Raw genomic sequence first — 21812 nt, forward strand, 5'->3', positions numbered from 1 at the left:
ACTTCCTTCAGTCCACAATGTAACACGTCCACCGTTTTTCGAGATTCAAGTTTAATCGTATATTTAACTACAGTGGAAATATCTAGCAAGTGACGTGGTATGTACGGAACTATATTGTGCAACTCTGATGATGTTTAACATGACGTGAACTAGTAGTTTCAAATTAAGTAAGAACTCCGGCGATGTTTACGAGATTTATTCAGCCGGTTCGTTACGGTAAACAAAATTTACGAGACGACGGTTTACCGGATCTATGATCCAAGTCTGGACCGGATCCGTCTCGACCACAGCTCTCGCTTTCCTCCGCTCCCATATCCCGCTCGCGCGTGCGGGGCAGTGCCCATGGCGAGCCCGCCGTCGCCGCGCCTGCTCTGCGCCCTCCTCGGCGACCGCCTCGGCGCGCTCTCCGCCAGGCCGCTCCTCCGCACCGCCGCCCCAGGCAGAGGTAGGCGCCCCTCCCCCCTTCGCGCTTCGGCTCAAACACTTGCCGCGTCAGCTCCTCCGGGGGAAACATTCGCTGAGAAGATGGCTCGGGTCTCCTCTTGCAGGGAACGCGAGGGTGACGTGCCAGGCCACGAGAACGCTCTCCAGCCTGGTGGACGCCCTCTTCAACAGGAGGTGAGCTCCCCGGTCGCCATTCCCTGCCCTGCCTGTTGGATAGTGACGACAACACTAGATTAGCCGCGAGCCTGCGACTGCGATCCTGTTCTTTTTGGGCAGATAGAGTGGTCATTTGCAACCTGGTATGCGTAGGGTTAAGATAAACACACCTTTGTAGTGATACATGATGGCCTGATTCTGGCCATCTTGGAGGAACACATGTATTTCCCATCTTTTATACCAACCGCTCTAAACTGAAGCTGAAGCTGAAATGCCAGTTTACTGATTGCCTTTATTCAGTACATGGCTACGCAAACCCACAACTTGGTGCATTGACCACATAGGCAGATATGTTTGTTGCTTGTTGATTCCAGGGGCTCCCTTTTCCCCACTACCATGCATTGCTAGTTTCGTTAAGGTTTGGAAGGTTCAATACAACATTTACATATACGCAGTTGCTATTCATCAGGCAACTTAAAAGAAGAATCAGATCAGTCGATTTTGGGTGAAAGACAGCTGTGCAGCAACAAGCTCGAGCCGGAGGCCGTTGCGGCCGGCCAGGGGTGCCCCCCCTGAGAGGGAGAGAGATTAGAAAGTGCCCACGCTCAAGCCAGGGTCGCCGGCGAGGGCTTGTCAGGACCTCGTTGGAGGTGGGACGATGGGGCTTGCCGAGACGGAGCGGAGGAAGAGACCTTGACTTGTTCGGGTTGGGGCGGCGGGGGAACCTAAAAATTCGACCGGAAGTAAAGTTTTTTCAGGCACCTGGTTCATATGTGCCTCCTTACAAAGTTTTTTCAGGCACCTGGCGCATAGCCGCGTAGGTGCCTCCTTACATGTACTGTTCCGTATGTGTGAGTACCGATCAGGGATGTCGTGCGGCTTGTGCCAATCCATGGAACCATCAAAATTGGTCATATCATCATACTCACGGAGATGTTTTGAGATGCATCATGCATGTTGATCATCATAAAAAGTTGCACATAATGTGCCCTTGCAACAAAAACTCAAGAGGGTGAACTACATGGTTCACGAAGTCATTTCGAACACAAGGTCCGACAGGGAACTACTCCCTCCGTCCCATAATGTAAGACGTTTTTTTGGCACTAGTAGTGCCAAAAAATGTCTTACATTATGGGACGGAGGGAGTACTACTGTTGTCAACAGTAGTAGGAGACAGAATGCTAAGGAGTGAGATAATGCTTTCATTTCAACAAGATAGAATGCAAAGAAGTGAGATAATGCTTGTACCAGAGTTAGATAAACAGTATTTGAAGTATCGTTAGATAAACGGGTACAAAGTTCCTTGAGTTTACTGATCTTATGAAATATGGATTGTGCCTGTCTGTACTGTATACTCTGTGCTGCTCATATATGTTTGTATGGTGAAAATCAAGGCATACTTTATGCTGGGCCTGTTACATATATTACTTATAGTGTGTGGAGAATACTGTTGAATTGGCTTATAGTGTGTGGAGAATACTGTTGAATTGGCCTCTGCCTTTAAATTGTGTCCATTGTTTGTAGATCTCTGATACATTTACTGTTGTATGGAGCATACATGTAGATTCACATTTACGTTTTTTTTTGGACTTCCACAGAAGTCGGGATGACTCACTGGAAAATAACCCTAGACGCCTACGACCTGGGAAAGTGTCTCCTCGTCTAACCGTCCCCAGTCATATACAGCGGCCTCCTTATGTCAATTCCCGTCAAAGACCTCAGATGAATGATGGACCTGAAATACATGATGAAAAAGGGATTGAATGCATGAGAGCTTCTGGAAAGCTTGCCGCACAAGTTTTGAAGTTTGCTGGAACACTTGTAAATGTAATGTTATTATTGGCATCGGTACCTGATTATTATTTTAGTTGTGGAACATTACATTCACAATGGAAATCTCATTCCATTCATCCAATACTTTGTTAAGAGAAAAGAGCACACCGAGCAAATGGATCCTCTGGTAAAGGTTAAGGTGCAGGACACATTTTAGACACCTTTTAGGTAGTTTGGGAAGTAGAAGTCCCTTCTCATAAAGCACTGCATTTCTGAAACTTAGCCCATAGATCAGTGTCAGAAATTGATCGGTTCTTATTTACAGCCAGGCATCACAACTGATGAGATAGATAAAGCGGTGCACCAAATGATAATAGATAACGGTGCATACCCGTCACCTCTTGGTTATTGTGGATTTCCGAAGAGTGTTTGCACTTCAGTGAATGAATGCATCTGTCACGGAATACCAGATTCTCGTCCACTTGAGGTAAGCCATCCAGCATCTGGAGATGATGACTTTCAATACATACCAATCAATTTACAGTTAATCCTTTTTTGGGCAGGATGGCGATATCATCAACATCGATGTGACTGTCTATCTCAATGTAAGCCCTCTATACATCTCCTGAACTGACTATTGTTTAGTCGCTGTGCTTCCCTCACAGACAAAGTACAAGTAAAGAAAGAAACTGAAGTGCTTATTTGTGGTAGATATCCTTTTTTATCATTTTCTAGAGGATATTTTGTTCTAGTGGTTTCTTGCTTGTTGTGAATAAACACCCAAAATTCCTTTTTCTATATGAGAGAATGCAAAATCTACGTTGGGCGCAGATTCAGTTGATATATTACTTTAATTCCATCTGTTTATATATATATGGAGTATTTTGGATTTTTTTTATAAATGCTGAAGCTATAGTTGGTATCTAAATTGACCCATTCCCTTTTTTGTGGTCTATGCATATTTGACTCCAGGGTTACCATGGTGATACATCTGCTACATTTCTCTGTGGTGATGTTGATGATGAAGCTAAGAAGTTAGTTCAGGTTATCTCAGTTCTCGTAAGAATATTTGGTCTAATATACTCTGTCTCTAAATATGCATTAGTCTATTGAAGGCAGGAACTTCAGCTGTTTGCTGGCATTAGCGATATGCTTGTACTTCCACAGGTGGTCCTCTTTAAGCAGTTGTATATAGCTATACAATGGGGAATAAGTACAAATGCAATCTGGACATAATTCGTTTGCATTTTAGAGATGTAAACATACTAAGTCACTTTATTTTCAGTCAGATGCAATAATATCACATAAGTTTTTATTAGAGAAGCTAAAGGTTCTTTGCTATGCATTATTTCGTTCAAAGTTTTATGGAATGTTCTTTTCCCCAACCAGGTAACAAAAGAATCTCTTGACAAGGCTATTTCAATCTGTGCTCCAGGTGTGGAGATCAACCGCATTGGTAGAACCATACAGTAAGTAAATGGGAGGCTTGCACATTTGTACTTTTCTCGTTACTCTTCCGCAATATGTTGATTTTGTAACCAAGGATTCTATATTTCAGAAACCTTTTGCGGCAAAAGTTAGAAATTGGTGCTGTTTGGTTCCTTTGCATCTAGCACATAACTTGATAGTACCCATTTTCTTGGACTTCGATTACAGTGGAATAAGAATGGTTGCTTGTTTTTCAAAAGCGATAATTAATTGTGTCCTGAAACAAACTATTTTGGTTCCTCTAGAGCTTATTCCCACCGCAGTTTCTCTGGGCAACTCTGGAGAAGCTGTTTCTGCACAAGCTGCAGCCCAAAAGAACTGGGCGTAAGCGTACTTTCCTCACCATGTTAGCTTGTGTTGCACTGAACTTGGCTTAGAATTTGGATATTTTGTGCCCGTACCCTATACAGTGATACACCGACAGAGGTAGACTGAATGCTGGTTGAGTTTGTTGGACATAATTAAATCAAACTTTTATTCCTTCTATAGACTTGTAATTATTATATTTTGTGCTTACTGGATATGGTCGTCATTTCTTCAAACGCACCACCTTACTGAAGATTTCAAACTTTCAAGGGATCATGCAGACAAATTCAAATATGGTGTAGTTCAACAATTTGTGGGCCATGGGGTAGGGAAAGTGTTCCATGCTGAGCCTGCAGTGCTTCATTTCCGTGAGTTCAACATGAGAAACCATTGGATTTGCTCTACTTCAGTATAGATATGGAATATATGTGCTGCCCTGGACTGACGTCTCTTGAATTTACAGGCAATAATGAAAAGGGCCGCATGATTTTGAACCAAACATTTACCATAGGTACATTTTTCCACTGTCGCTACAGTCTGCGCACATAGTGTCTCCTTATTTCAATAATCATCTAGGGATTAAAGAGTCTGCATGCTTGTTAGATTGAGATAGATAAGATTGGCACACATTAGCTTTGATTATACTTCATAAATCGGAACTGTGTTCCTTGTAGACATAGCTTCAGTCAAGTGTACTCGTATAACTTATAAGGATCACTAGCCTTCATAAGAAGCATATATGAAACACTAACAGATTCGCCTGCCTATTCGTGTGTCAATTCAGAGCCGATGCTAACCATAGGGAGCACAAACTCTACCATATGGTCCGACGACTGGACCGCGGTGACGGAGGACGGGAGCCTGTCAGCGCAGTTTGAGCACACGCTACTGATCACCGAAGACGGCGTGGAAATACTGACACAGTGTTAAGCCCAGCCGGAGAACAAAGAGGTCAATGAGTGAAAGGCTGGGTGGCTGGGACAGTACCTGCATTTTTTTTCTAACTACACATGGTCCAATCAAACTCCAAGTGCAAAACTACACTTTTTTATCTATCTCGATACGTCAGTAGGTTGATGCATAGATTATATACAAAGTTTTGCATTGTTGTTGGGATTATAGGGTGAGCTTGCAGATCAGATCAGCCCCCTTGGTTGTTGCGAGTAGGCCTGAATTCTGATTGACTGCCTGGATTCTGATTGAGTTGGTTGGTTCTGGGGCTGATGAAAGCCATGTCTTGCCGCATTTGTTGGCAGAAAGAAATGAAGATCTGCTTTTGCTTTATTGATACTTCTCCGCGATTGATTATCAGCCTGATGCTGCTTCATCAATCAAAACTTTTCTGCTGTCGCTCTCCGGAACAAGAGGGGGGGATGGGGGGATGGGAGGATGTGTGCTATGTATTTCTATGAAGGTCCGGACATTAACGCTAATGACCAATGGAGGCTGAGCTCCATGGAGCTCGGTTTCGAAACATCATTTTCTACACACTGAATTTTTTTGATTTTTTTTACAGACATACATACACATGTGTACTATGTATGTGCAAAATTTCATCACATTATACATACGTGGCGTAAAAAAAAAGGACAAATATGTATTTATAGCAACTGTTTTGCTATTTGTTCTGCTCTGTTCTGTCTGTAATTGCTCTATTCTGTCTGTGATTAGAATCAGAGTTGCTTGCAATCAGAGCAAACCATTCTGGCATTCTTGCCATATTATGCGTGTTCTGCTAAAAGCTGGAAGAATTACGGCGCCCAATGGCAATCCTCCACGTAGCCCCATCGATCCGCTGTGATCTCACCGACCACACAACAAATCTGCCACAACCGCTCGACTTTTTTACCCTAGCCTACGCGTTGTCGGCAGTTCTGTCACTGCGAACTGGGCCCAGCGGCGCTGTCACGTGCCGGGGCCCGCGCGCCAGAGAGGAGGAAAATCCCGCACTACCACCTTCACGCCTCCACTATCCATGCCATCTCTCCACCCCCAACCCCCCCTCAAGTTGCTCCCCAACTTCCATTTGCGGCAACGTGAAGGCCCAAGCGAACGCGGAGAGAGGCTCCTGCCCGGCCGGGATTCCAGAAGCTTCCAGCGCTGTAGCACCCGAGCGCCGGGGCTCGGGGCTGTAGCGCGGCGTGGCGGCCCGCGCGGCGCGCGCTCCTGCGGCCGCGGGCGAGATCGAGCAGGCGGGGAGCTCGCGAATCGGGGGCGGCGGCGGCGGAGCGCAATGCCGCGCCGTCGGCGGTAGGGATGGCGGCAGCGGAGACGGCGGCGGCATGGCGAGGGGCATAGCGCGGGCGGCGTCGTTCGGCGGCCGCGCGACTGCGGCGGGGTGGTTCTCGTACCGGCGCATCACCGTGGCCGTCTGCCTCGCCAACCTCGTCGCCGCGCTGCTCGTGCTCCGCTCCCTCACCTCCTTCGCCCCCGCGCCCAAACGTGAGGGCGCCCAGTCTCCCGCCCCCTCGTCGTGCCCGCGACGACTGGCAGTATCCGCGATCTGACTCTGTGCTATTTTTTCGATTTGTTTTGTTAGGGGTTGAGGTGGTGCAGTACACGGAGGAGCAGATTAGGAGGGTGGAGGAGTCGATCCGGATTCGCCGCGAGGCCGAGCCCGTCGAGCTCGTCCAGGCGGTACCGCTCTTGAATTGCAGAATTCGATGGTTTTGTCTAGTTGATTAGTAAAACTTGTTATTATGGCTTTACGATCTAATCCCCAAGTATTTTGGGTGCCAAAGGTGAAGAAGCTGCGCAAGGTTTTCGCACGGGAGGAGAAGAGGCGGAAGGAGCTGCCTCTCGAGCTGAAGCTGAGGGTATCGTATGAGCTTGTGGGGCGGCTGAACGGCCTAGGGGATAACGGCAGTGCCATCCAGCAACGAGGTATATCTGCATATCTAGTTTCGAATTAGTAATTGTAGTGTACTGCTACTGTTTTGTGTAGAATGAAGTGAGCTCCTGCTTTCCTCCAGTAATTTGAACTGTAATATTCCATATATGTGTGCATAACTTGGACTTGTATGTTTATCTTGTCTTGTTATTGGTCGACAGCCTGACACACACCGGCTATTTTCTGCCAGCATGCCGTTTGACGTGTTCAGTCCAGAGAGGGCTGAATAGCTTGTCTGGAGGATATCTAATAGTACTATTTATTTCGACTAGTTTGTCAGATATTTGTTGCATTGCTAAGTGCTTTCTTGCAAGCGTGAACTTCTGTAGTAGATTTTTTTTTCACTGTTATAGTCTTAGATAGGCGTAATGTTGCAGGATTTGAATACTACTCCCTCCGTTCCTAAATATAAGTCTTTGTAGAGATTTCGCTATGGACCACATACGCATGTATATAGATGCATTTTAGAGTGTAGATTCACTCATTTTGCTCTGTATGTAGCCCATAGTGGAATCTCTACAAAGACTTGTATTTAGGAACTGAGGGAGTACAAGTTTGAGACATTCTATCCATGATCAGGAAAAGCAACCCTCGTGACTGAAACAACTGAACATATGACAACCACATGAGACGATTCCCTCTTTTTAGTCGACTTGTCATATATTTTACTTATGTGTGTGTGACTGGCCAATTGGTGTATCAACCTAGCACTGATGCCAGCTGTGATAATTTGATGAGCAAGTGCTGCATATTGGTTGACCTGTTTGGGAGAAAAAAGGGTATATTCTATTTGTGTGTGTCTGTCTCCTTGATGGTATCAGCTATCTGGAGTTGCCATTATTTTGTTCCATTTATGTTCTGTGCAACGTTATAAATTAACACTAAAAGTGAATTCATGTTTTTACTGTTTGTTACTTGCTTTTGCGGCATATAAAATCTGGATTTATTTTACATCGGTTAGAGATACAGTTCATGGATTATTTGTTGTCTTGATTAGTGATAAATTGAAGTGCTTATGTTTCTATTCCCAAACATATGACAGAAGCTCTGGAATCATGGCGTGTTGAGACTCTAAAAGAAGCAAAAAGTGCATCTACTCAGAATTCATCAAATTTGGGCCTCTCCAGTGAGGAAGCACGTATGTGAGCTTTACTGTTAAACAATATATACTCACTTCTATGTGTTCAGATTCCTTCATAATAATTTGGTACATGTGAGTTTTACTGTTAAACAATATATACTCACTTCTATGTGTTCAAATTCCTTCATAATAATTTGGTACATATTGGGCGCTTCTAAAGGTTTTTGTTTTTCTTCTGTTTCACAATTCTCAACTGTAATAGTTTGGTTTCACCCTTATCTACAGGATTGTTAAAGCGAGCCCTGGAGTTCAACTGGCATGCGCTGTTGGAGGATATTGGTCTTTGGATTTCACCAGAAATCCCACACACCGAGCATGATGACAAACCTGAGAATGAACCAGAAGGTTGCTTCTCTACCATTGCCTATGTTTATTATGTTTCATGAAGCTCCATGCATCCGTGGTGCCAAAGTCTGACCCATTGTGCTAGAATTATAGTTACAGAATAGCTTTCGTATTTCTCAAAGAGATTGAGTCTCAAATAAATTGTTGCAGAAGAAGAAATAATAGCTGGTCCACCTTTGCATCCACAATGCAACACTGAGCTACATGCCGATTATGGTGGCGCTGCTGTGAGATGGGGCTTAACGCACCACAAAGAATCTGCTGCTGATTGTTGTCAAGCATGTCTAGACCAGGCTAGGAATGCCAAGCCGGGTGAATTAAAGTGCAATATATGGGTATATTGCCCTTCAGAGTTTGGTTGCTATTCACCAGATAAATATGAGCATAAACATCAGGAGTGCTGGTTGAAACAGGTACGCCTGCCTTTTTGCGAGTCTGTGTCTAACCATTGAATCGATTGCCCTATATGTGCATTTTTAACCATATCTTGTTCGGAGCGGTGTTAGAATTGTCTGATTCTTCCTGCTTCATGGACCTGCATCTGATATTTTAATGAATATTGTATATGTGAAATGGTAGAGTTTACTGTTTAGTTAGGAGCACTTTATTATAGAATTAGGGGAGAAAATGGTGTTTATGAATGGTCGTCAGTCATTTTAATAGCGGAAACAAAACATAGGTCATGTGTGTACGTGTGTCCTTACTGTACGGGAATGGGGAGGGAAACCAGTGTTTATGAATGATCGTTAGTGATTTGAATAACAAAAACAAAATATGGATCATGCTTATACACGGGTTACTATTCTACATGTGATGCAACAATCCTGTTCTAATGGTTTAAACAGCAACATTAGTTATCCGCTATAATTCTTGAGATTGTAGTCAACTCTGCTCCTGCAGCTGACTGAAGCCTGTACACTTTCAAGTGCGTTTTATTTTATTTTTAGCCAAGCTCCCTTTGTTGTGTTGAACTTTTTAACTAGTCTCAGTAATGATTTAGGATGATGCATTGGACAAGTTTGTGGTACATTCTTAATGGGCTAAATATAAAGAATATAAATCTATATACAGCAAAACATGTCATGCCATAAATGGTGCTGGTGTATGGTTGCACCTTTCCTCGTTTTACATGTTGCTGATACTGATTGCTTTATGTTTACCAACTGTCAATGTACAAGCTGTTGAAACTTCAGTTCTGGTAACAGCCATTTGTCCTCTCATGTTATACTGGTTGTAATTTCTTGCTGTTGCTTGCACAAGTCTGGTTTGTGGCCATCTGATTGTTTGGAGTATGGTTCGCCTTGCTGCTCTTGCTACATGGCCAGGCAAATACTCTTGCGATATGCACTACCGGTGTATTTTTTTTGCCAATGTTGACCTACACACAAGGCTTTGTTCTATAGTCAAATCATTCATTTAGATCTAAAGTGATGTACTCCACATTGTTAACTTTGATTTTCTGTTAAGATGACATGAGTTGTTGATTCTTCTTCTTCACACGGGCTAATTATCTTGCGATGCTTTGCAGGCTGACCAGCCTAAACTGAACTTCAAAGACAAGTATTCCGAGTCTTACAGAGATTCTCATCCGAGAGCCCCCGTTGTTGTGCCCTGGATGTCGGGTGTCACCAGCGCATGAGCAGCTCGTTCAGAGACTGGGAGATTTGCACTGACGAACCCTCATATACCGATTCTTTCATTTGCCACGACACTGTTTTGTTTTCCTTGGTGTATATGATGTAAAACTTAGATTAGACGATTTGATGAAAGCAAAAGGGGCTCCTTTGAGGAAGGCTTGTTGAGGTGCAGGGGCCAAGGGACGTGGTGTAGATGAACTAAATCCAATGATGATTCAGCTCACGGCCACCTCCCACTTTTCCACTCTACCAGTTGGTTTTCTGTGTTATCAGCGAGTTGATCACCAAGCTCCTGTGCTATTTTCTTTCATGTAAAAGTGCATTGTCACTTTGCCAGTCACATATGAACATGGGGTTACGAGTTCACACACGAAAGCTATAAAATTTCCGTGCATGACATCCTCTCATGACACGCTGTTGATACAGAAATCGAAAAGGGCCTCTGCTTTCGCACCAGAAGCATGGAAGAACTTATCCCCTCAACACACGCTGACAACATAGAAATCGAATGGAGCACTGCTTCGTCTAGTGAGTTTCTCCCTAAATTCTCACAGTTGATCGCCTTCTTTTGGGGAGAACAAAAGGATACTCTTTTCTGGAAATCCAATTTGCCTCATGCGTGAAAAATGAATTTTGTAATGTCAAAAGAAATCTCAACAACATTTTTATGTATTAACATCCAAATGCTACCTTCAAAGTTTTAGGCAAAAAAGGTTAAACATTTTGGCCTATGCAAAAAATATATTAATTTGAACACCAAATGTTACCCCAAATTTGTTTTTTCATTGACGAAACACCATTGCTCTGTTTCGTATGAAAATTGTCAAGCATGCTTGCGACACTAACAAAAACATCAAAATAAATAATTTCAGAAATGCTTCCGGGAGCCAAAACGTCCTCTTCCACTATTTGCCCATTTTCTCTCTCAGGGGCCTTATCGGGTTCAATGACCTATTCTTGCATAGATAAACACTTTATGCCTTGCTTCCGCGCAAAATTTCCTCAGACATTGGCACCCGTAGGTTTCTTTCTCCGTCGAGACACACTGAAGACCAAGCATCACAAGATCAGAAAAGTGCCCATAAGACTCACCACGAAATCCCATGCTCATGGCAACGTAAACGGGTGACATATGATTTATATCTTCAGGATCACTTTGCTTTGCATCATGTGTTGAGCAGTTCCTGCTGACGAGATCTCCTCAAAGACCAGGGTTACCAATGTAGATATGCATTTGGTATCCAGAGCTTGTAGCTGTTGTCCGGATGGTTATTGCACCCGACAGATTGTTTTATGACAAGTTCAAGTGGCTCAAATAAGTTAGAGCTGACAAAGTTCATGCCATTGCTCAAATAAGTTCATGTGCTGTGCTGCTACATCTTTTTTTTCTCTCTTTCATATCCATCATCTTTTAACTCAAAAACCCGAACCATCGCATTGCAATTTGCAATGATTTACATTTTCATCTGAGAGCTCTTCTAGGGCATGAACTATGGCGGGCGCACCTGGCTGTGCTGCTACTGCTAGTGGGAAAATAATTTGATTTTGCTGTACACCAATATGGCTCGTTGCTACGTCTTATTGGGATTAATCAGCTGCAGCTGCATCGACAACTCTAGGTTCCATAGCACGTCGCCCATGGCCGGCCGCTCCGTGCCTTGGTGCGCGAGACACTCCACGGCGGTCTCAGCGAACTTCTCAAGGCATTCCGGCGCGACCTGGTCCTTGATCGCCGCGTCGACGGCGTCCGGCAGGGTGCCGCTCCGGTGGCATGCCAGCGCGTGCTCGGCGAGGCCGACGGCCTGGTCCCCAGTCAGCATCTCCGGGCGCCGCGCCATGAGCGCCTCGAAGAGCACGACGCCGAAGGAGCAGACGTCGGACTTCATCGTGGCGTCCTTGGAGTTGGAGAGGCCGAAGTCCGAGAGCTTGGCGACTCAGTTCTCGTCGAGGAGGACGGTGGTGGCCTTGACGTCGCCGTGGACGACGCCGCCGGCGTGCAGGCAGTGCAGGCCCCGCGCGGCGCCCATGCACGCGTCGAGGCGGCGCCACCACGGCATCGCCGGCTCGGCGCGCAGGTGCTGCTGCAGCGTGCCCCGCGGCATGTACCGGTACACGAGGATGGTCTCCTCCCTGTCCGAGCAGAAGCCCAGGAGCGGGACGAGGTGCCGGTGCCGCAGGTCGGACAGCGCCTCGATCTCCGCCCGGAGCTCGCGCGCGCTCCGGCCCGGCGACGGGCCGGCCAGTTTGATGGCCACCGCGGTGCCGCCGTCCACGACGCCGCGGAACACCTTCCCCTGCCTGCCCGCGCCGACCACCTGCGCCTCGCTGAAGTTCTGGGTCGCCGCCTTGATCTCGGCCAGCGAGAACGACCTGCCGCCGCCGCGGGGGGCGGGAGAGCGGTACTCCGGCAGCCACTCGGCGTTGTTGAGTTCCCCCTTCCTCTTCTTCTTGTTCCTCTTGTGGACGTACAGGTATGCCGCCATCGCCACGCAACAGATGGCCGCGGCGGCGCCGCCCATGGCCGCCGCCAACACATGCATCGGACGTACTCCTCCGTTCCAAAATAGATGACCCAACTTCATATTAAAGTTAGTACAAAGTTGAGTCATTTATTTTGGAGATCGGTGATCAGTTAGTGTTAGGCAGGGAGGAGTGATCGAGTTGAAGAGACGAGCGCGGGTGTTGGGGAGCGTTTGGCGGCTGGGTACCTAGTCCTGTGCATCTGCATGGGCGAATCAGTCTGGCATTGGCATGGGGTGCAGGCGTGCAGCCGTGCGTGTAGGTGCGCCATGCGTGCGCGAGGCGAGACCGGTGGCGCCATCGCTGGAGACTTCAAGGAAATCTCCGGCACACCTGGGCTGTCCGTGACGGGCAAAAGTTCCTACGCTCAGTCCTCTCTCGTTGCAGCATTTTTGTGTTCTCTGCGAGCCATACCGAGCCTTAGCCTAGCAGAGGAAAGGGATAAGTATATTTTTCGTCTTTCAATTCTTGTCAAAGTTTAAAAATTATTTCTCAGCTTCAAAACTCGGCCACTCAACTAATTAAACTGATGCTAAAAAAAGTAATTAAACCGGATTTTGTTTCGTCCCTTGTAACACTTAGGCCATGTACAATGCAAGATGCTTGGGATAGGTGCTTAGAGAAATAAATCAGTTTTTTTCTAAACACCGGTGTTTATTTCTATAGGACAGACGCTTAAAGCACCGATGTTTAAGACGAACTTGGGTTATTTTACTAAGCATCTCCTAAGCACCTTCTATTGTACAAAGCCTTAAGGTGGTTTTACTATGTCATGGACCCTGTTTTGACTAAAACGGCCACGTGGCCTGATTTTGACTATCACGTCAATTAAGTGGCTAAGGACACCATGTCGTCTCTCTCTCTCTCTCTCTCTCTCTCTCTCTCTCTCTCTCTCTCTCTCTTTCTCACACACACACACACACACACACACACACACACACCGACGAATCCGGAATCGGCGACGGTGGCGACATGGCCTGCTGGTGATTGAGGCGCGACAATTGCTACCTGAGCACGACCGCTGCGGCGGTGGCTGACAGGGCATGAGGGTTGCGACATTGACCAAGGTCAATCCTGGGCGGCGGCGGCTGGGCACCGAGGTGTGCTACGGCCGTGGTGGCGACCTAGACGGGGCGATGGCTGGCTAGGCTACACCCTTGACCCATGAACAAGTGACGGTGATGGTAAATTTTGGAGCAAGTTCAAGCCGGTGGCAACCTCGGCCAGTTCAAGCCATTCCTGTGGGTCTTCTTCTTCAACATCAATCCCATGTATGCTTTCAAGCCGATGGTAACCCCGGCCAGTTCAAGCCATGAACTACTGCTAGAGAAGACCGTCGATTTACAAGTGCAGAAGAAGAGGAATGTGATGCAATTTGTTGTACTGATGTGTTTCATCACATCAGTTGTGTATGCTTTCATATCACATATGTAGCTAAGTAACTGAGTGCTGATTGTAGACAAGTGAGAACTTGAATTGCTATGTAATCTAACAAGTCAACCGTTCCTCATGAGTCAGACTCAAGGCCGCTTTGAGCTTTGTGCCATGCAAGCCCATCCAAATGCGTGGGTAACCAAGCAACTGATTTTATTTTTAGGGTACATAGGGAGCGTGCAGGCATTCAAACACGCCCTTACTGACCCATCCTATAGGTTCCTCCCTCCACTAACTCCTCAATAATCCTCTGAGTATTAAGGTTGGCCTCCTTCCGCTCCAACATGATCTTGTCATCTTATAATTATGTTACGTACGTTTCTTCTATAAATTTAGTCCATAATTTAGCCGTTTTTATAGGTGTAGTCCATAGTTTAGCCGCATATGCTATATCCCGCCCATGCACCAAACAGGGTCGTAGCCCAGTAAGAAGGTTTGGTGGTTTACGCGCGATTTGTGTTTGGGTGGCTCCTGCAGTTTTCATTGGGTCTCGCAAGCCTTGGTTTGTTTTGGCTTTTTCCTAACATTTTATATTTCCTTTTCCATTTCTTTTTATGGGTTTCTTTTCCTTTTTTCTTTCTAATTTTATTTTCTGTATTCCATTTTTTCATTTCTTTTTTTTTCAATATTTATATAGTTTTTAAATGAATACACGATCATTTCCTGTAAAACGTGTGAAAACTTTCTTAAAATACATTAATATTTATAGAAAAGACGAACATTTTAAAGAAAAATTCATCATGCATTAAAAAACCATCACGTACTAATAAAATGTACAAAGTACTTAAAAAAGGTTCATCCTATATTGAGAAGTTTTTCGTGTACTATGAAAAGGTCCATTGTAAATTAAAACCATGTTCATCACATATTAAAAAAGTGTATTGCCTATTAAAACTATTCCTTGTATTTTCCCAAAGGTTCATGTGAATAAAAAATGTTCATCACGTATTGGAAAATGTTTGTTACGTATTAAAAAAGGTTGACATGCTTTCCAAATTATTTCATTGTGTATTAATAAAATGTTCTTCATTTATTTAAAAAATGTATGATGTGTATTAAAAATCAATTGATTTTTCCAAAATACTTCATTATGCATTAAGAAGATATATCCATCACGCATTAAATAATCATTCATCGTGTATTTAGAAAATGTTCATCTCGTGCTTAAAACCAATTCATAAAGTAATTAAAAATACTTATCATGTATTAAAATTGGTTATCATGTATTTCAGAACCGTTTATGTAATAAAAAAGTGTGCATTTTTTAAATGTTCATGTGAACCTAAATAATATTCATAATTTTGTAGAAAGGGTATGTGTATTTTTTAAATGAAAAAAATAAAAATAAACCACAAGTAACAAGAAAATGAAAACATTAAAATAAAATTAAAAATACTATAAATCGCGAAAATAAAAAGTAAACGTAAAATGGAAAATTAAAATTAAAAGTAACTGAAAAGCCATGTCCGATGTGGAAAGTGTTGTTTATGCCATGACACATTTCGGCGGTACAGGCACAACTAGCTGTTAGACCAATCGTATCTAAACACGTATCATGGTCAGATGTGCCCAGGTTGTGAAAATCCGGACTAACCTTGAAACGACTGGCAGTCTCATGTCATGCCACCAGTGTCCTCTAGAGGCAAACAGCACTCCAAAGCATCAAGGTTGCAACTTGAGAAGCCATGTACCACCTCTCTGGTACTGGTAGTCCTCTTTAGAAGTATCAAAAAACTGTTCCCCAAGATGGCAGCTCCATAATCCTCCATCAGAACATTAAGCTACCTCAGCCATCATCTTTGACGCTTGTCTTTCGAGCACCTTTCCCAGCCGCTTTCCGCTCCGTCTGCGCCTGAACCGTGTACTGCTTCTGCAGCCCCTGGAGCCTCTCGAGAAGTTCTTGGAACGAAGGGCGGCGTTGCGGTTCACTGCACAGAGGGGATAGTTGATTTAGTGGGATCGGAAATTGGCTATTTGGTACTCCTTCACTAGCCTGCAAAATGGTGATGTATATATACCTTTCCCAACAGCTCTCAATCATCGATGCCCACTGAGGATCCACGTCGCTTGGTATTTCCAGTCTGTGATCCATGAAACCCACGGCTCCGATGACCTGCAACACAGGGGGCCACCGTTAGGGATTTGGCATTAATGGCAATGCTTGTGCTGTTACGTCAAAAAGAAGAAGCAAAAAAGAAACTAGGCTTTCTTAAACTGCAATGACGGTGATTACACTTGGAAAAGATTCACCATTCACCAGTAAGCTACTAGTATTTTCCAAGAATCTTTTTTTGGCTCTAAGAAACCACAAAAATGGAGTGTATGTAGAAAAGTCATCCCCATGTACCTGCATTGTATTGAGAGTATCCCAGGGGATCATCTGAGTAGCAAGCTCCCACAGGACCACTCCATAGCTGAATACATCAGACCTATACTTAATAAAAAAGGAAGAAATCAGTAAACATCCGTAGGTAACAAGAACATCTGTTGTTCAAGAATCTCCAGATTGAGCTTACTTTTCATTTGAAGGTTCACTCCGTAGCACCTCCGGAGCCATCCACTGCGGCTGGATGTGGAAACCAAGTTATCAGGTACTTAGATTAAAGTTTATGACAATCCTGTCAGTCTGGAGAGTCCATGTCAAAAGGTTAAGTTTGCTTGTACTTACTGTTCCCTTTCCAGTTTTTGTTGACAGAAATGTTTCGTGTTTCAGACGTGAAAGACCAAAGTCTGCAACCTAATAGAACCAAATGAGAAGAGGCAACATAAAGCATGGAGAATAAAGTTTCATAATTACCTTTACAGTCCAATTCTTATCAACCAACAGGTTTGGTGATTTCAAATCACGGTGCACAACAGTTGGGATGGAACTGTGAAGATAATTCATGCCCCTTGCCTGCAACAATATTAAATTATTCTTCTAAGAATTCACATGGAAAAATAAGTACTTGGCAAAGAAAATATCAAGTAACTTCTATCTCCACAAGTTAAGAGCCCAAACATGAACACGCATGTTGGACGGTTTAGGTAACAATGTCGGCATGTTGCACATCATAATCACATGAATCAACATTGAATTTTGGCAATATAATCTTCAGTTATGATCGTAGAAAAATAATATGTTATATAGCACAAGATACCATGTTAGATGGCAAGTACATGATATCACCTATTTTCTTGTTTCATTCTTCCATACACTGCAGCTACAGATATGGCTTAGCTGACATGCAGTTCAACTTCGCTTTTGGGCAGTTTGCAAAGGTAAATTCTGTATCTATTCAAAACAATACTTGACATCTTCAATTGAAGAATATTTATCAGGTCTTCTGCTACAACATGCTCATTTCTCAAAAGTTCCATGTAGTTTATTTGGCTTGAAATTTCCTGAATCCTTAACCAGCTGTTAAGAGAAAATGCACTCACAATGTCAATAGCCATGTTAACTCTCCGTCTTGGATCCAGCTTGCCAATGTTACTCTGAAGCAACCGAAACAAACTCCCGCTGCATTATGGGACTCAGTCAAGTGTTATACAGAACAAGTAAAACAACTCTACCTAGTACAAAATCAATGCATGGTATGTCAGAGGTGTTTTTACTTTTTAGTATCAAACGAAAAGAACCAGGGTATTAGCACTCCCAACTTCTTCAACAAGAGGCAAGTATAAAACATGGTTGGTTGCTTACAGAACCAGTTGAGCCACCCATCAATCCTTTGAAGTGTTTTTACTAGTACCGATAAAAAAACATGTAGGAAGATATACAGCATACCGTGGCAGAAATTCAGTAACAATACAAAGTCGTTCCTGCGAAGCAACTGCACCCATGAAAAGTATTATATTGGGATGTCGTAGCTTCTTCATCAATGATACCTACACATTTGAAGGATACAAATATGGTCATGGCCACAAACTATGGAAAAGGAATCACAGAACATGATTTAGAAAGTTACCAATGTAGTGCTCATTGACCCACAAAATCAACAAAAGTGAAGATTAATTTGTCAATGCCATATCATTTTTTCATATTTATCCACATAGTTAAATTAACATAGAATAGTGAAAATGGGTAATTATTTCAATAATGGAGTATCTGTCTCAATAATACAGTAGATATCGCGTGCTTTCATTGCCATTATAGCCAAATTCATGAGCAATTGAAGGTCAACAGAAATTGTATGTAGATATAGATGTCCACCTCTTGTCTGAAGGTATTGATCATTTCTTCTGAATATTCCTGCTTGGAGAATACTTTAGCTGCCACGTCCTACAGGAACATTGATAGATACTGAGGGTTTAAGATTTATTGTTAAGATGTAAAGCTCCATTCATAATCATGTGACAGAAATGACATACCGAGCCATACCACAAAGCATGATACACTGTTCCGCAACAACCTGTATGCACCAAATATGAAAATAACAAAAATGAGTACGTTTGTTAAAAAGGAGGACAATACCAGATTGCATACAGCAGTCTAAGAATCGGGATATTAGTGACAATTCTGTGTGATTATCTACATGGACTTTCAGCAGTAAACAAGTACAGTACATGCATAACCTTACGAACAAACATTGCCATCACTGTTGTGGAAATGTAACACTTGCAACTTAGAATCTCAGAATAGACATCCACGCCACCAGGACTATAGTAAAATCATGAAATTGACTGAACTGTTATGACTCCTGAAGATTAGAAGAAACAGAACCGATTTGGACTATGCCAAAGATAAGAGGATAATACACAAGATTTTATTAAGAAGCATGGAGAGCGAGGAATTTTACTGAAAAGAACTGATTTTTACTACGCTTGTGAGCTATTAAGATGCATGCATAGTGAGGAATTACTGACAAAGAACAAACAGCCTAAGTAGTTCTTACAATTACAAGCTATGGCTATGGCTACTCCTAAATCTTTTGGAGTGCATGTTAACAAGAGATCTGAGTTCCTACAAATGGAGTAATTGCAAAGGGAGAAGTAATACCTTGACCTACTTGTTCTCCAATTACTAGGTCTTCCCAGAGAATCTCATAATCTAGGCGGTCTGCTTCATAGTCTACTCTCTCGATACCGCTGCTATCAGTACTCCCACTGCTGCTCATGCTACTCGTGTAATTCTTGTTGAAATCCCACCAGGAACCTGAGACCTCATATTTCGTAGCCCAAGTGTCTTCGCTGTTTTGGCAGTCTGGAATTATGATAGGCTCTAGAACTGGAACTCTCTGCTGACTCTGGTCATTCTCCTGCTTATCCTGCAACTGTGTTGAGTTCACGTTATTCTTTCCAGAACCCCCATCATTTGCATGCCCTTTCCAAGGCCATGATATGCCCTTCTTTGCCAATAATGCCTCAGCCTTCGAACGGAAAATCTTGTAGGACCCTACTTTTCCTTCTCCTGGATCATCACTACTTGTTTTGCTCGACTTGCCACGGGATTTCTCTTGGGCCACAAAGGCACCATGCATTACATCCCCACTTGGGGTGTTCTCTTCACTTGATGCCACCTCGGCCTGGAGATCAAGTTGAGAATACTGGTCCTCACAGTCACCACCATACTGTTTGTCGCCATTCTGACCTGTCCTTATCCGAGAATGAACTCTACTTGTAACGCTGGTAGCCTGCATTGTTATTCCAACAAGAAAATAATACACTAAGAAATAAATGAAGAATAAGTACCAGAAGAGTAAGTCCCCATTTGAAATTAAACAGCGATGCAACTTACCAAAGTTACTATCTTGGAGGTGACACCAGATTGAGGAGGTTGCTGGGAGTGAACAGAACCTTTGTTTACTGAACCACTTGTAGGCCGGTTGTTAGCATGAAACCGGTGCTTTGCTGTACTTGGATAGGATTCCGCTGAGTCCGAGGGACTAAATATCTCCTCTAATGCCCGTACATCAAGCGAGAGACAGATAAGGCCCACCAAACTACCATCGTCATCGTACAAAGGGGTGTTGTGGACAGAAATGAAAAACCTCTCTCCTGCTTTGTTCTTAACAGGAAACTTCCCTCTCCAACACTTGCCCATAAATATATTCTGGATGACGATTTTTGCTGAATCGAAGTCAGTCGGATGAACAATTAATTCAACGGCATTCCGACCAACTGCCTCTGCTGCAGTATAGCCATACATATGCTCAGCATACCGGTTCCTAGATCACAGAACAAAAACAACATAGAGTTTGGTAAGACATGTGTTCAGAGAACCAAGCAGAGTCAATTGTGTGTAGAAATGCCTATGGCAAAAAGAATCTGATATGCCTCTTTAGCCAACTTGACCGGTCGAGAGAATGAGATCTACACTAACTACATGCATCAAGAACACTATGTATTTCCATAAAAAATAAAGAGCTAAATGCACTTTGCACTAGGCAAATTGCCAGGTTCTGTCACCTTGCAGCAGTTTTTGCAAAAAGTTTTCACTTTGCGAAAAAAGGGGGGAAAAGACTATGAATAGCCCTGGTCAGCATTTCATCAAACACTTGGTGAACAATATAACCGAGGAGCCTCACCAGTACAGGAGCTTCCCGTCGGGGGCGATGATGTGCACGGCCTGCCCCAGCGACTGCAGTATCCAGTGGCAGTGCCTGTCGGGCAGCCTGCCGCGGGCCGCGACGCGCCGCGACGATGAGGGCCGCGGCGGCGGCGGCAGCGCGCGGAGGGCACGGCGCCGGGCCGCGGCGCGGCGGTCCGGCATGAGCCTGCCCACCTCCCGCTTGAGCTCCGCCTGCCCCTCCTCCAGCGCCCGTATCTTCTTCAGGAGCTCGTCCGCCTCCATCGCCGCTGCTTTCTTGACCCGCTGCGGCGCGGCTCCTGGTCGGTGGCTATGTAGTGGTAGCAGCACCGCTCGGAGCCGGGGCACGAGGGGGATGGGGCATCGGAATGTAGTGGCGCCACCATCGCAGTCGCGCTTGCCTTTCGCTTCCGCCGCGGCATCGCCGGAGCATGCGGCTGGAATTTAGTGGTAGTATTCTTTTGCGATGAGGATGGGCTTTTCCGGAGAGCGATTAAACAAGTCGTCGATCAGTACGGAGGATCATGGCTGACATAATCGGTGAGCGAGGCCGGTGAGGTGTGGCCCTGCCGTGCGTGCTCCGCCTCCCCGCTGTTCCGCTCGGGAAGCTCGAATTGGAATTCTCCTCTCCTCCGCCATGCTATCTCTACGTCTCCTTCGGCTTCAAATCAGCTTCTGGCGCCAGCAGCTCATCCCAGCTGCCGGCCACATTTCTTTGCTCTCACTCAAGCTCAACCGACTGGTGAATGGGAAGAATGGGGACGCGGCCGGACGTGTCCACGGAGTCTGCTGAGTAGCCTTAACCGGCGAGAGAACTTGCTTCTCCGGCTATGGTGTGAACAATGCAGTCCGTTTCTCTTTCTTGATTGAGTTTTCATGGATCTCGTGGACGGGAGAATATCTGCTCCTGCCAAGCCTTAGATGCTACCGTGATACGGACTTCTGAGCCGTCGGATTCTCAGATGGACGGCATCTAGGAGTGGTTGGATCTGCTGGATCTATACACAATTTCTAAACTTTTAGGAGGTTTTTTTGCAAATGTTGCAGAATCTCTATAAGCCGTCCGATCCGAGAATCCAACGGCCTAGAAGCTTGTATCATGGTAGTACCTCAAGTTTGGTAGCACTAGATATTTTTCCTCTCGTGGATGAAGTAGCCCAATCATGA

General features: G+C 44.5%; 3 protein-coding genes and 1 pseudogene across 5 annotated transcripts; 2 read left to right on the forward strand and 2 right to left on the reverse strand.

Moving 5' to 3' along the window:
• Positions 1 to 231: 231 nt before the first annotated feature.
• LOC123128490 (methionine aminopeptidase 1D, chloroplastic/mitochondrial) lies at positions 232 to 5451 on the forward strand. Of its 2 annotated transcripts, XM_044548513.1 has the most exons (11): positions 232 to 445; positions 549 to 618; positions 2199 to 2427; positions 2699 to 2860; positions 2937 to 2978; positions 3346 to 3407; positions 3489 to 3540; positions 3763 to 3842; positions 4438 to 4535; positions 4631 to 4678; positions 4952 to 5451. In XM_044548513.1, the coding sequence occupies exons 1-11, from the start codon at positions 343 to 345 to the stop codon at positions 5095 to 5097; spliced, it is 1092 nt and encodes a 363-aa protein (XP_044404448.1). In that variant the 5' UTR covers positions 232 to 342; the 3' UTR covers positions 5098 to 5451. The 2 variants fall into 2 exon arrangements, with proteins under 2 accessions (XP_044404448.1, XP_044404449.1); XM_044548514.1 differs by lacking the exon at positions 3489 to 3540 and having other exon boundaries at positions 267 to 445; positions 3346 to 3432.
• A 710-nt stretch (positions 5452 to 6161) lies between these two features.
• Positions 6162 to 10585, forward strand: LOC123128491 (uncharacterized). The gene is made up of 7 exons (XM_044548515.1): positions 6162 to 6609; positions 6707 to 6804; positions 6909 to 7050; positions 8100 to 8195; positions 8424 to 8543; positions 8694 to 8956; positions 10072 to 10585. Exons 1-7 carry the CDS (start codon positions 6450 to 6452, stop codon positions 10180 to 10182), a joined length of 990 nt encoding a protein of 329 aa, XP_044404450.1. The 5' UTR covers positions 6162 to 6449; the 3' UTR covers positions 10183 to 10585.
• Positions 10586 to 11575: 990 nt separating this feature from the next.
• Positions 11576 to 12892, reverse strand: LOC123131027 (receptor-like protein kinase FERONIA; annotated as a pseudogene).
• Positions 12893 to 15570: 2678 nt separating this feature from the next.
• On the reverse strand, positions 15571 to 21502 carry LOC123128492 (serine/threonine-protein kinase PBL34). Of its 2 annotated transcripts, none has more exons than XM_044548516.1 (13): positions 20644 to 21501; positions 19854 to 20283; positions 19116 to 19749; positions 18488 to 18528; positions 18330 to 18398; positions 17904 to 18004; positions 17558 to 17636; positions 16932 to 17030; positions 16803 to 16871; positions 16651 to 16700; positions 16482 to 16563; positions 16153 to 16247; positions 15571 to 16062 (listed from the first exon to the last, which is right to left on the reverse strand). In XM_044548516.1, the coding sequence occupies exons 1-13, from the start codon at positions 20907 to 20909 to the stop codon at positions 15921 to 15923; spliced, it is 2157 nt and encodes a 718-aa protein (XP_044404451.1). In that variant the 5' UTR covers positions 20910 to 21501; the 3' UTR covers positions 15571 to 15920. The 2 variants fall into 2 exon arrangements, 1 of the variants encoding a protein (XP_044404451.1); XR_006463132.1 differs by having other exon boundaries at positions 16008 to 16062; positions 16803 to 16864; positions 20644 to 21502.
• Between the last annotated feature and the right edge of the window lie 310 nt (positions 21503 to 21812).

The sequence above is a fragment of the Triticum aestivum genome, chromosome 6A, assembly GCF_018294505.1.
Source record: "Triticum aestivum cultivar Chinese Spring chromosome 6A, IWGSC CS RefSeq v2.1, whole genome shotgun sequence".
NCBI lineage: Eukaryota > Viridiplantae > Streptophyta > Magnoliopsida > Poales > Poaceae > Triticum > Triticum aestivum.